We start from the raw sequence: 14,847 nt of genomic DNA on the forward strand, positions 1-14,847 counted from the left end.
ATCTTTCTGCCTGCAGCTAAAGAGGTTTTTTTAGTGTGTTCTGTGTGACTGTCAATTACAAAACTAACAAAGCCATGTTGATATGAACTCTTAAGTCTCGTACAAAACTATAACTATTACTCCTGAAAACTTAGGTGGGGGTAAGGAAGCTGACAATTTTATATGATTAAAAAAAGGTTCTCGTTAGCTGTTAGCAAAATATTATTTTAAATAAATTCTCAGGAGTTACTTTTCTTAATGAAGCTACAGCATGAAAAATACTCTCTGGAAACCTTTCTGTCTAAGCTGCAGTTTGATTGGACTTTATGAAACTTAAAACCTGTACTTAGCAGGGTATCATTATATTAACTTACAAAAGTATAGCTTCATGAAGTCAGAAGTTGGTTTCCAAGACACAAGTAAAAACATCATGGATTACTTAGACTGATTAACGTAAGACTTCAGCTAATCGTTGTTAGCAGACAAAATACAACAGTTCCAGAAAGCATTTTTATTGAAGTTTTTTATATTCTTTGCATTAAATATATAGGAAAGCACAGATAGCTTGGTTTTCTGTTTGAGCAGGATCAAGTAACCTGGTACTACTACTGTGTGGCTTAGTTTTCAAGAGTCTTGCACTTGCTGGAATCTTATCTAGATTACCTAGTTTCTGTGTCTTAAGGAAAACTGTCGTCTTGTTGTTAACTTCTGTTGCTGAAAATAAGTAAGCTATTTTTCATTCTTCTGCGAAGAGTGCAAGAGAACAACTACATCTGTCTTTGGAAAGTACCTCTATGTGGGACAGAGTACCAGCCAGACACCTGCTACAGCATGTAAGTCAACAGTGAGCAGACTTCCTCAGAGTAGATCTTGACAAACACTAGTTAGACCTTTTCTATTATAGTATACAAGTACAAATACCTTTCTAAAACAACTTTTAATATTTGCTCACAGTCTTGATGATGCTGCTATGAATACTTGAGTTACTAATGAAACTTTTATCACTTCCTGAAATAAAATCTAACCAGCTGAAGTCCCAAAACTTTAATGGAGCAGTGTGTATCTCTATTAGGAGTTATTTATGGATGCTGTCTCATTGCACTTGGACTACAGTTCAGAAGTTATAAAAGACTGGATAGACTGATTCAGACAAGGAAACTCTTCAGATGTGTAGTACTTGGAGATGATTGTAACTAGCTGTAGGGGTTGGGGACGGTGACTTAGTCTGGTTTGCAGTGAACTCGCATATGGTTCCATATGCGACATCCGATGTCCAGATGAACTGCTTTGGCTGGTCTCTTGAGGCACCAGTTGTTGCTTACCAGCCTGGGCTGCGGCACCAAGGATGCTGTTGCATCTTCTGCAGCCAGGAGGAAATGGCCTGCCTCTTGTAGGCAGGATAGGTACCTTGAGTTGATTAGTTCATTAGTTCATTATCTCAACTCAGTCCAGCTGGCTAATAATGATTGGTTGCCATAATTCCCCCTTTTTGTTTTACAATCTTTTGTTTTCACAAAGGCTTTATGGTGAGCAGAGACCTGGTCCATTCATCCAACTCCAGCACGCTTCCCTCCCGCGAATACCACGTCGGGGCTTGCGGCTTTACCTTCTTCTCTGAAGGACTCTTGTTCCGCCTCTGGCTCCGGCTCTTTTGGCTCGGGCTCTCGGCTCCGGCAGGGGAGTCGGTGCTTCCCGGGGTCTCGGATGTGTCACGTCGGGGTCACCAGTTGTTGCTCACCAGCCTGGGCTGTGGCACCAAGGACGCTGTTGCATCTTCCACAGCGAGGAGGAAATGGCCTGCCTCTTGTAGGCAGGATAGGTACCTTGAGTTGATTAGTTCATTAGCTCATTATCTCAACTTAGTCCAGCTGGCTAATAATGATTGGTTGCCATATTTAAGTAATTCAATGTTGCCTTGATTACACACTTTTCTTCAATGGTCACACATTGTTGACAGGCATTCTTGCTTACTACCACATTAAAAAGTATCCCTTAGCCCTTTTTATCGTGCCACTTTTATTCTTCTAGGTGTTTAACTTGAATCTCTGCCTAGAGCTCTTGAAGAAACCTAGTAATTCAACTTCTACTTTAGATTCCAAGCCAGAGGAAAAAAAGCTTTGCTAAAAGGTATGAGGTCATGGAAGGTGGTTGGAGCTCAAATGGAGTTCTCTGAAAATGTTCAATGTGGTCAGACAAAAAGTTTAAAGAAGGTGGGAGGAATGGGAGTCCTGCTTGAGGACAAATGGAGGTCAGAAATCTCCACAAGCTGAAAGTAGTTAAGTGGTAGGAAAGATAAACTGTGGGAATAAGAGTTGGAGCCAGCCACCTCTCTGTTATTTTTCTGCTTTTTGTGTAGGAAAAAGGACAAGGCAAAAGGCAAGTAGGAAAAACTGAAGGTGCTGGTAAAGTGGAAGTAGTGGGCTGCTGAGTGAGATACTGTTAACCATTTCTTGGTGGAGTTGCTAGGATGTCTTCTCAGCAGTGGTAGTTGCCTAATACAAGACTTTTCTAAGATGACTTCCTAGGTTTTCCTTCTGTGAAATGCCACTTTTGCTTCACTAACTTTCAACAGGCTTTCAGATGAAATACGAACCTACTTAAAACTTGACTTGAATATGCAAATTTGAGCTATTTACAGTTAACTGAATTTGTTAATCTTAGTTTGCATCAAAGCTTAGGGTGTTGGGTTTTCTTTCTGACAAATCAGGAAATATATCTTTCAGTGGGGTAACTTTTACCGCAGTTATAAGGAGTTGCAGATGAACACAGATCCTTGGCACTAGTTGCTGCACAAGCTCAACAAAGCTCCAAAACTAGCTTTCTTTGTGCTGGGCGTGTGCTTATGCTGCTCTGAGGGATTCTGTTCAATGCCAGGAGTTTTCCTCTATTTAGGACCAACCTGTGCATCTTGGTGATGTAGCCATCTACTGAATTTAGGCTTTTTCTATCATATAACAATGTATACTCTTCCCTCTTGCCATTTTTTGGAGCTGTCATTGGCCATTGTATTGAGAAGCAGTTTTGAGAGTTGTGGAGGATCTGGAGCGTTCCTTGCCTTGAGTTGGCTTGAAAAGTGAGAATCTATGAAACTGTCACTACTATGACAAAGGTAGTATTCTGCCCAAGATAAACTTTTTCCAAGCTAAAATATTTTCAGTTTACTGTAATTGGATTAAAACTATAAATTTCTCTAGTTCCAAAATGAAAATTTATTTCAAGCTGATCTCTTTTGATTCTCAATTTTTTTTTCCAAGAGTGAAGTTTACCACACTTGGCCAAAACCTTCAATTGATTGGCCTGTTCTGCAGCCCTAAAATCATGTCTGTGACTAAGGAGGAGCTGTATACTCATTCATATTCCACTGAACAGTTTGAAGCTTTGATTATATTTATTCAATATCAGGATGTTGAAAGATAGACTGCAAAAATAATTGTTTCCATCTATTTCCACTTCCTTGTGCACTCAGGGAAGCGGCATGACCTGATGACACATCATAGAATGGTTAGGGTTGGAAGGGACCTCTGATGTAGCTGTAGGGTGAACGTGAGGAGAGGGCGGTTGTGTCCTGCTCTTCTTGCTTGTAGGCTGCGCTGATCCTCATTCGTAATGCATTACTACTACAGGAAACTTTCCATGCTGGAGATCTCCCTGTACAAGAAAGGAAACATCACATGTTCTCTGCTTGCTACTCTAGCCCTTCTAGATGGTGATAGGTACTACAGCAGTAACATCCAGTTCCTTTCAGTTTGAGAACGTTGTTTTTTCTCAAGAGGATCTTTTCTAGTTTATTGCCAAGTTATATTTTTTAGTGTCTAGTCTCACTAATCTCTTGCAAGGGGGATTTTAGTATTTCATTGTTCGTCACCCAGAAGCAATGCAATCTGAAAGTATGAAAATAAAGGAGGATGAGTAGCAGTATTGCAACAGTCTTCCCCAGCAATTGGTCATATCCTGCTTCCAAACTAGTGAAGAGAGAGTATTAGAAGTTTAATGGTGAGTCTTTGCTACCTCTGGTACCTGACTCCTGATTCTTTGGTATTGGAAGTGACTTAGAAGAAATCCAAGTTGAGAGGACTGGAGACAGCAAGGACTACTTTCTCATTTGTTGCCAAGTAGTTGATATCCTGTGACAGATCCAAACTCGTGACAGATCTCTTTTGAGCTGTTCAAACTGTTAAATTGCAGACCCTTCTTCAAGTTAACCATCACACTGCATTCAGAAAGGTCAACAAATTTGGAACTCACAGTGGAAGAGAAGGAGTAGTTTCTCAGAACAGGAAACTTAAGAAACTGCCTACTCACACTTTCTTAGTGGAAAGAGAAGAAGGAAGCAGGTGATAACTAAAGACTTAAGTGCTGTCAGGGCTATTTGATCACACAGGCATTATAGTGATTGTCTTACTGGATTTTCCTCATCAGATAAGCTTATTGAGCTTATCAGGCTCAATCAAAGACAATACTTTTCTTTGAACTCAGGGAAAATGTTAGCAGTGCAAAAGCCAACACTGAAAAGAACACAGCATTTTTAGTATCAGGTAACTTGACATAGTCAAATGCTGTAGAAATACTCCATTTGGCATTTGTGGATAAAAGACATTTTGAAAGAAAAAATTTAAAAAATAGTATCTAGCAGAGGTTTCATGAACCTTAACTTTCCCAGTGCATTAATGCAGCTGGAGTTCTTAAATACATCTTAGACTATTTTATATACCAGTGCATTTACATTAAGATAGTTCTGTGATAAATTAAATCCAAGTGATCAATCAGCTAGGGAAACAAGAACTTCTTTAGCATGACTGCTGTTCTGTCAATGCCTAGTATTAAAAGTGAAAATGTAAGGAAGTGGATCAATGAAAGCAAAAAAAAGTACTGAGAATGGATACTAGAAATCAGACTGGAAATTCTTGTTACTGCCATATCTGAAAATCGTTCTCTTACATTTTAGTAAGTCACAGAATTTGAAACTTGATGGACAGCCTGTAATAAAGTGGCCCTGAAAATTACTGGAGGTTGGAGGCAGTGGCTTGACTTAGAGGTTTGGTAAAATCCAAGACTGCAGTATTTTTAGTTACAATAACAAATTTCTGAACCCACCTGAGTATGATGTCATGAAAGATGGCTTTAAGATGCCAAACTAGGCTCAGCGACGTTGCCCTACATTATGCTAGCATATACCCCAGAGACTGTAGAGTGAGCAGGGTCCCATCAAAATGCAGCTTTGATTTTCAAAACCGGTCTTCGGCAGCCCAGAACACTTCATGAGGAAGAAGCAGCTGCTATTGAACCACATTTGTCCATTGAATGACAGCCCCAGGGACACTGCCTGTACATTAAGGGAGTAGCAAAACCGAGTAAACTGTGGAACCAAGGCTCAAGACTGCAAATTTTCCACCAATTATGTGTTTGCATCCTACTGATGTCCTACCTCCACAATGAATGTTTTTGCACGCTTTGCTAGTGAAAACTGCTGTTCAGCTGATGCCGTGGATTTGAACTGAATGGACACTGTGAGTGGAAACAGCAAGCAACAGGAAAAGCAGGGCAAGGTAAGAGGAGTTAGCACAGTTCCTGCTTTGGCTGTTCTTAGCCCTTTCACTTGCACTTTTTTAAAAAAAATCGGTAGCTATATCCTATTATCTTTGTGTCAGAAAGTGTATTTTCTATTTGGTGAGAATTTGTTGGTCAATAAACTAAAATCTTAAGAGCTATTAAAAGTAAATGTTGTTCCTTCACAGATTTAGTCTTTCCAAAGCCTGTCACCATCTCATTAAAAGGGCTATATTAAATAGTGACGAGCGAGCGTGCTGCCTGTAATTACACCCTGTCATCGGAGTTCTATGGTGAATGTTTCAAATAGCAAGAGGCAGCGGAGTATCCCATGCACCTCTGATTGCCAGTCTGCTCTCCCATTGTTTTGTGACATAGAGTGATTGCAAAACAGTCCTCAACCATAAGATGTGCCCATACTGGTTAGAGAAGTTGGTTTGAGGCTTAAAATTACTCTAAATTGTACTTTGATGGGGCCTTCAAGGACTTTTGACCATCCTTTCAGTATGTGAATACTGCAGTGCTTGGCACAATGGGACACTGATTCTTTCTCAGGGACTTAAGGATTTCAGCTTGGGAAGTGGAGCATCTCTGAAGCAGATTATGATGGCAAGTTAAGAGCAGGAAGGAAGTATTGTGTTAGTAGCACAGACCCATCCTTAGCATTGCTTTTTGAACAGCTAGGATGAAATACAGCATTGACTACCCCCACCCTAAAACAATTGTTCTGTTAGTTGCCTGCTCTTTCCAGGAAATGTTGCCTGTTGGTGGTGGTGTAATGCTTATGTAGAAGTGATGGGGATATTACTATTTGCCTTTGCTTTTTTTGTTCCTAGCTCTGGCAATACTGGTCTGTGCCAATTGGTAAACAACAGATCAGTTTCTGTTTAGTCATCACTCTCGGATAGCTTCCAACTAGTCTCTGTGGAGGCTGATGCAATCATGAATCTCTCCTTGCATGGCAAATACAGAGCATTTTATTTGTATCTGCTCTGTTTCTTTTATATTTAAAAAAAAGAATTTTCTTGTCCTATTGAGAGAACAAAGCTATTGTAAACTCATTATCAGTTGTACCCACTGTAATGTTTTCTTATCACAAATCTTGTATGTGTTGGGTTGCTTCATATTCTAGAATTCTATTGATAATTGATATATATAGATAAAAATCAGGTTCACAAATAACTCACAGCTGTGGTTATGGTGATATAAAAAATGACATATTGCAAATATTTGAAGAAAGCTCATCCAGTGTACTGCCTTCATGTCTTGTTACGCCTCCATGCCTTCATACTCTAAATACGAATAAATACTGCTGGGGAATGGGATTTCCTTCCTTTTGATTTCAGTCTGTGTACTTAATTTCTTTGTCCCTAACCTTGTGCCACAGAGCAGCCAAGTGTCGAACATTACTGTATCTGCATGCTCTACTTTTGCAGGCTGGAGTGGGGGCGGGGGTATGTTTTCTTAGAGGAACAGGTTAGAAAGGCTATAATATCTTCATTTCTCAGTTTCTACATTGAGGTAGAGACAACTTGTGAGTAGAGAAGATCCTAACTGGTCCCAGAGGCTACATTTTTACTGGCAAATAAATTAGGCCAGGGTGCATAAGAAACTCTGGCCTTGAGAGCAAGTGGTACATTACAGCCTTCATCCAGGTGACTAAGTCCTCTTCTGGCCTTTAAATCATATTTAGGTGCTGCCTAAATATGGGTTGCTGTACTGTTCTCCATGCTGTGTCAAGGTATTAGTCTGAGAAGCCTCAAATGGTGTGGACCATCATTCTATAAAAAGTACGCGGTTACACAGCAAGGCCGACTTGTGGGTCGGTACTCCTGGCTTACTTGGTTGACTTGAATGGATGTAGCCAGAGGAGAGCAGGAGAGAGATCAGGCTAATCGTGGAGCAGCATGGGAGAATTCTTTTTTTACCTTTTCCTCTTGTATGTGGAAAACAAGAGACAGCTAACTCCTGGGTTATCTCCTTTATTCTCTACAATATGATTCACACTGAGGTCTGGTACCTCTTAGAATATGAGGAACTCAAGAAGCTTGAGGAACTCAAGAAGCTTGGTCTGCAGCTTCCTCCTGGGTGTCCCGCTGCACTCAGAGTCCAGGACAAACACCCCATTTACTATCTGCTCGTGATCTATGACAAACTGGAGTAAGCTGGAAAAACTGTGGGTCGCATCTGTCAGAGCAAGGCTTGGAATACATCCATTTCCAGTGAGCAGGAAAAAAGGTCAAAGGGAAAGATATTTTTGGCACTATTTATCTTTGTTTCTCTGCTGTGGGGGTTTTGTTTGTACAAATTAAGCCTGTGATGGAAGGACTTGACAGAATCCGCACTTGTCTTGTGCGGGCCAGGTTTTCATGTGGTTAAGCATGTAGGCAGCTGACAGTTCTGAACACAAGAATGGGTCTTGGAACTCTGCTGAAATAGCTGTGTGAGCAACAATAGCAGCTGCTGCAGCTCTTGGCATAGCAATAATAGCTATGCTTGCAGCTGTGACAGCAACAGAAACCACAGGAAAGCCACAAACACTTTCTGGCTGCGTGCTTGGTGCTGGCTGAGGTGCTGTGACTACCTTTATGTGGCAGAACATTCCTTATTAGAACAGATGGCTACTTAAAATCCAATTAAGAGTGAGCTACCAAGCTGAAGATACCCTCCTTAGATTCCCATCTGCGTAGTGTGCGAAAGGTTGGACTTTAGCATAGAGCTACAGACTGCCTCATTGTTTTCTTAACAGGCTTACAGAGAAGGGAGAGGAACGTGCTAGTGCTACATCAGCCTGTGGAACTTGGTGTTGTGTATTGTTCAGGTTTGTAAACTGAAATAATGTCACTGGTACAGGCTGGGGACTGACTGGCTGGAAAGTAGCTTTGCACAGAAGGATCTGAGTGTTGTGGTGCATGAGTTGGTGGTGAGCCAGAAAAGGCGGCCAATGGCATCCTGGGCTGCATCAGGAAGAACATCGCCAGCAGGCTGAGGGAGGTGATGCTTCCCCTCAGCCCTGGTGAGGGGCATCTGGAGTGCTGGGTCTAGTGCTGGGCTCCTCAATGCAACAGAGACATTGACATCCTGGAGTGAGGCCTATGAAGGGCTATCAGAGATGATGAGGAAACTGGACCATCTGTCATACAGAGGCTGACAGAGCTGGGACTGTTCAGTCTCGAGAAGGCTCAGAGGATCTTGTCAAAACATAAAATTACATTATGAGAGGAAGTAAAGGTGGTGGAGCTGGTCTCTTCAGTGGCGCCCAGAGAAAGGACAAGACAAAACGGACACAAGCTGAACTACAAGAAATACCACTTAAGCACAAGAAACATCTTTTTCACTCCAAAAGTGGCCAAACACTGGAACGGCTTGATGTGAGGAGGTTGTGGTGTCTCTATCCTTGGAGATACTCAAAACTCAAACGGGACAAGGCCCTGAGTAATGTGATCTGCAGTCTGCTCTGGGCAGGAGAGTTGGACTAGATGATCTCTAAAGGTTCCTGCCAACTTCAACTTTTCTATGACCCTGTGATATTGCAACCTTATAGCACAGAGTCATTCTGCTCTCCATCTTGAATAACGATATACTCATTATTATGCAATGATAGCTTACAAAAGAACAAGGGAGAAGGGCCCAAAAGGGACTGGGCAACTAGCTAGAAGGTGGTCATCTGTCTCATGGAGTACATTGGTTGGAGGCACTGAGAAGTCTCTGAAACACTCCTGCTTTCTTGACAGTGAGGCAAGTGGCATGCTGAGAGCAGCATAGTAGGACAGGAGACCCAGGAAGAGTCCTGTGGGACCTGTTGATCATTCGCCAAAGAAACTGAGAAGAAACTCCTTTCCTATGTTTGGTCGAAGAAGAAGGAAGCTGCACTAAGCGCATCTTCCACAAAGGAAAGTAAAGTCTCAATGCTAAGCCTGAGAAGTCTCAAGCTTGACTTTTAAGGCACCTCTGAGAGAAGACTTATACGGGAAACAAAAAGAACAAGCCTGGTTGTTGTGTGAGAACTATCACTTAGGATTAATTTCAAACTCAGGGGTGCAATTCAGTGGGACTGATAACCTGTGTTTGGGAGTAATGGATGATTCACAAGAATTAGGGTGGTCCTAAGGTCAGATAAGAAAAAAATGTATTGAATTCTAATGCTTTAAATAGATGGTAAATTGAGACTTTACACGGATACTCCAATACTGCATATTCCAGTGATGTTTTCCAACAAAATTTTATTAACTTTGGAAATGCAAGCATTAACTGATGTCCAGCAGTAATACAAGTGGGATTTATCTTTTAATTCTTCACTTAGTTGACAGCTCCTTCAGGTAATGCTGTGCTGCAACCTTTTCTGGTTGTACAAGAAGAGTGCAGGCTTTTCATCTCAGGCTTGTTTCACAGCCTTTGAAGGCTATCTTTTCCTCTTCTTATGTGGAGAAAGTTATTGTGTTTCTTGGGAAATTCTTGGGAATCAAAGCTTTAAAATATCTTTAAAGATAAAAATGTTTCTAATCATTCTTCCATTGGCATACAATGTTTCTCTGCAAAGCTATTTTTCAGAATTATACGTTTCTTTTGAAGTGTACCTGTATATTTGCAAAATGATGGGCCTGTCTGCATGTACATTTTAAAGTCTATGTTTGAAGACTGCAGGAGCTTCTCTTCCTCATTCTAATCTCTTCCTTTTGGACTGCATGTTGAGTAGGGCTAGGCACAACTCCAGATCCAAAGATCAGTAATATTTTAAACATAGGGGTTTACTTAGGTCATTGTTTTTCCATGTTTTGCTCAAGGCTTATCCAGAACTCTATGATGCTTCTATAAGTATTCAGGCTCCATTCAGCTTCAGGAATGTTCAAGTATTTGCTGGTCAATGATTTTTTTAAAAAAATTTACCTTTCTCATATCTCTTGTTTTCTCCAAGTCTTAGTCTCCAAAGCCCCAGCTGCTGCTTTTCTTTGGAAGTAACAGAAGACGTTTTTTTCTCTTTGGTCAGGTTTTAAGCTGCAGCTCCCTAGTACAAACACTGATTACCTTTGCAAAGGTCTGGTAACAATAACCAGTCCTAACAAATTAAATAATCTTTATCTAGATTAAAACATTTAAGAAAATCGGTATAGAAATAATTCACCATTTCCTGGATATTTTCATAGCTCCATCTCTTTCAAAAACTTAGAGTTCCTCTGTGTTAGCCTGTCCCCTGCTAAGTGATCCTTTTTTCCCATTCTTCTGAAAAGCACTTTTGCCATTATTTTGAGTTGTAGTTCCATGTTTGGCAAAGTAACTCTGATTTGGTATAGAGATACATAAACCCATTGTGTTTAACCCCTGCTCCCATCACAAGGGGTATACAGCAGCTGTTCCTCACTGCTCACAGCTTAAGTGGAGTCTGCATCTTAGTATTCTCCCGCTGCCACTCAGAGTTTCTATTCTCATTGAGTGACCGTACAAACAAAAACGGGAATGCTGGAAGCGTAAGGGAAAAAGCATAAAGGAGCACAGGTTAGCATTCAGTTAGCCTACAGAGATACTATAATTACCTGTTAATTAACATGGTTTTAGCTATGAAAACACTGAAAGAAGAAACCTGTAGTAGTAGTATTACCACAGTACCTTAAATTCTCATAAAGGAACAAGATCCTGCTGTGCTAGATTCTTTAGCTTGGTCTCTAACTCGGGGAAATAGGTGAATTTGAATGGCAGCCTCTTGAACTGGCCTTCCCTTAAATGACCCGATTTTTGAAAAGCAGCCATTAATCCTCATTCAGGTCAGGAATAAACATGATTTTTCAGCCATCCTCAGTGGAGAAAACAGAAAACACTCGTCTTGCCAGAGCAGGATCTTCTGTAAGCATGTCATGCTCAGCATGTCTCTAACCCCCATGCACTGGTCTTGGTCTCTATTCTCAGCCGATGGCAGGGTGCCTCTGCAGTTGTATTCCTCAGTCTGCCAGAGGTCTCATGCTTTGTCACAGAACAAAAGTGACCCTGAGCAATCTGACCCAATTACTAAATTTGTCCCGCTTTGTAGTAGCGAGGTGGACCAGACAATGAACAAAGGTTCCTTCCAGCCTGAATTATGATCGTATGAAAAATAAGGACTCTATCCAGTCCCACTGACAATCAACGAATAGGTAAGAAACAACACATGATGCCGACACACAGAACAGACAAGGAAACAATGAGACAATGTAGTGGTAAGCACCATCAGCGGTGGTTCTAGTCCATCAACCATCTACTTGATACCAATTTTTGGAGTACCTTTTTTAGTAAAAAGGAGGACAGGATTTAAAGAAGAATGAGACAGCTTGGTGCACTTCTAAGGGAGCTTTTGCACCCCAGGAAGGTCAGGTTGAGGAAAAAGCCTTCCACATGACTTCCTGCACGAAAGCTTTACAAATAATAGGTAGAGTCTAGCACTGAGTCAACTTGATGTGGAAGCTAGACTTTTGGCAGTGAGCAAGAGTGGGAGGCAGTCATCCCCAAAATGAGGAAGGGCATTTTACACTGGGCCCTAGTGAAGGGTGAGAGCTGGTGGATGGACAGGAGGAGCTAGATGAGGGTGTTAGTGGTATGGGCTAGACAACTGACCTTTACAAAAGCATTCTGTAGGAGTCTGAACAGATCAATAATGGTGTTGGGCAATGTCAGCAAACAGGATGTTTCAAGAAAATGTTTATCTGTGTGGATAGAAAGCAAAAGCTATGCTTTGGTGCTGTTGTACAAGAAAAAGGCTGCAAGGGACCCAGCTATAATATGAAAGAGAATCTAGAGTGGTATCTAAGACTGAGGCATCAACCAAGCTGTAGGCCTTGGAGACAGATGGATATTGAAATTGAAGAGAAATGGGTGCCGATGGAGGAAGATAAAAAACATCTTGTCTGTTAGCTGCCTGCAGATGATAAAAAAAGATTTTAATTTGGATCTGGATTAATGGCTGCAGTAGAAATAAAGCAGTGAGTCATGAGATACATATTTATTGACGCAACTACATACAAAGAGAGGGGGGCTTTCATTGAATATGCTAATGATCAAGTCCGAGAGATAGGAGAACTAGAAGATGGCAGTCATGCTAGTGAAGAGAGCTGACTTCAATGAATCTGTTGTAGATTGTGATATAGGCTAATGAAGCTGGGATGGGAATTGTAGTTCTGAGCTCCTCCTATGAAAGGAACTTTGAAGGAAACCTTGACAAAGCAGTTTCAGTGGAGGGCCAGAATGAGAGCATGCAATAGAGCTAAGTGAAGGAAGTCCCCAGTGTTCACTGCAGACTTCAGGGAGCTGAGAGGCGAAAATGAAGTGGAGAGAGGAATGTGATTACACATGGGTGGGTAACTAATGTATGATTATATTGCATGGAAAGAAATAAAGGAAAATGATAAGAAAGAGAAAAGGATGAAAATGAATGCATGGGAGACCAAACGAGATGAAACCAACATGGGTGTGGAAGATGACAAGGACAATTTCACCTCTCAAAGCAATTCATTTATGATGATGCATTTTTAATGTGTAGCCTTCTTCCCTCTATTCACCATAACAGTCAGTTGTGCTCTTACTAAATTCAAAGAAAGAGACCACCAAAGCTATAATGTCCATTTTTGCTACACTCATACAGCTTTCCAGACCTAGATATTACTACAAGGACTTATCTTCTAACAATGGTTTTATTTTCTCATCTTTATGCATGTTATATAGAGAGTCATAACAGGCTCTCACAACTTTGAAACAAATCAGTATTTGTCTTGAGAATTGCAAATCTGTTTTTCCATGGTAAAAAGTACAGTATGGGTGTTAATCTAGACAAGTTTTTAATCCAAGAAGTCAGAAGCAAATTATAATGCCATTCTATGATAGAGACAAAAACCCTACAAATTAACTCTGCTCCTTCAGAGTGGCAAATCACTTCCCTGTGAATATCTCATTCATCTGTTTCAAATAAACAATATTTGGGGGCATACTATTTGCTCAAAATGTTTTATAAAGGTGTTAGAATATAACAATTGCCTCGAAAAAAAAATCTTTATTTGTGGCTCTTGGCATGATCAAATGTTGCAGACATTAAGAGAAAGCTAATTTTTTTTTCTTTTTAAGTAATACCATGTATTATATGCTTTTCCAGGTAAAGACCAAGCAAAACCTATTGACATCTTCAGAAGAATTCTTTCAGACTGTATAAATCTGCACACGTATGAATGCTGAATATTTGCTCACATTGGTAAAATTGTAATTAAGGTTTGGCTTTTCCCATGATGAGTAGGAGTGTTATGTGTTGAAAGCCCTCACCTTGAAAGCGGTGTATTTTTCACTAACAGTACAAATCTGGTCCATGGGCATCAGGGCAGCTTAATGGTGCCTGTGGGATAGTATTTCCTTGATATTTACATCGTGCAACAGCAGCAAGAGAAAGAAAACAAGCAGAGAGACTACCATGTGTGATTCATACCGAATTTTCAACAGTCCTCAAATTGTAATTACAGCCTCAAGTGGCTCAGTAAAAGCTTTAAAGGTGAGAAAAAACCCCACAAACTCCCCTCTTCTCCTTACTGCCGTACGTGCAGGGCCTGGCTGGGTTCCCCAGTGCTCCCATCGCTGTGGAGGCGGGATGCGTCGGCTGCTGGGTACTGCCCCTGCTGGATACGCGTTTCACCGCTGCCTCCTCACCCCCACAGCTCTTCCGTGCGGGGGGATAACGCGCAACGCGACGGCCGGCCAGAGGCGGGACGGGACCGGACCGGACCGGGCCGCCCGCCAGCCCCCGGGCAAGCCGGCCGCTCCCCCCGCGGCTGGGCACCGGCCAGTCTCGCAGGGCGCTGCGCGCCGCGCTCTCAACGTGAGCGAAAAGAACACGGAAAAGGAGCGGAGCCTTTTTAAAAAAGAAGCAAACCCGCCATTTTCTCCTCTTTCCCGGCGGCGTCCCGCCAGGCGCGGCTGCCCGCGGACGGCCCCGCGCGGCGGGGGGCGGGGCTCTCCGCTGGCCCCCTCCCCCGCGGCCGGAGCCCCGCCCCCGGCCCGGCGCGGCCGTCGCGCCTTTGCTCGCGCGGGCGAGAGGCGGGGGCGCCGCCAGCGGAGTGCGCCTGCGCCGCCCTCTCGGTCGCCGAGGGGGCCGATGGGTGTTGTTGTGGAGCGGCGACAAAGCACGTGAGGAGCGCAACGTCATCATAAACACTCGTAGGCAACATGGCGGCGCCTCCGAGCGGCAAGGTAACGGGGGCGGGCCGGGCCCGCGTCCCGCGCGGGTGGCGGTCGCTGCCCGGCGTCTGCCCGCCGGGGCTCCGCCAGGTCCGGCCCTGGGGTCGCGGCTGCTGGCGGGAGCTGTGGGAGGGGGCGGCC

General features: G+C 42.6%; 1 protein-coding gene across 1 annotated transcript in view; it reads left to right on the top strand.

The window, feature by feature from the left end:
- The first annotated feature begins 14,624 nt into the window (after positions 1 to 14,624).
- The window catches only part of TBC1D15 (TBC1 domain family member 15), a 36,049-nt gene continuing 35,826 nt past the window's right edge, over positions 14,625 to 14,847 (top strand). The window contains exon 1 of the mRNA XM_086610874.1: positions 14,625 to 14,718. Coding sequence (XP_086467000.1) covers positions 14,695 to 14,718 — 24 coding nt within the window. The 5' untranslated portion in view covers positions 14,625 to 14,694. The remainder of the gene's footprint in view (positions 14,719 to 14,847) is intronic.

This window comes from Tauraco erythrolophus, chromosome 4, assembly GCF_009769465.1.
Source record: "Tauraco erythrolophus isolate bTauEry1 chromosome 4, bTauEry1.pri, whole genome shotgun sequence".
Taxonomy (NCBI): Eukaryota; Metazoa; Chordata; class Aves; order Musophagiformes; family Musophagidae; genus Tauraco; species Tauraco erythrolophus.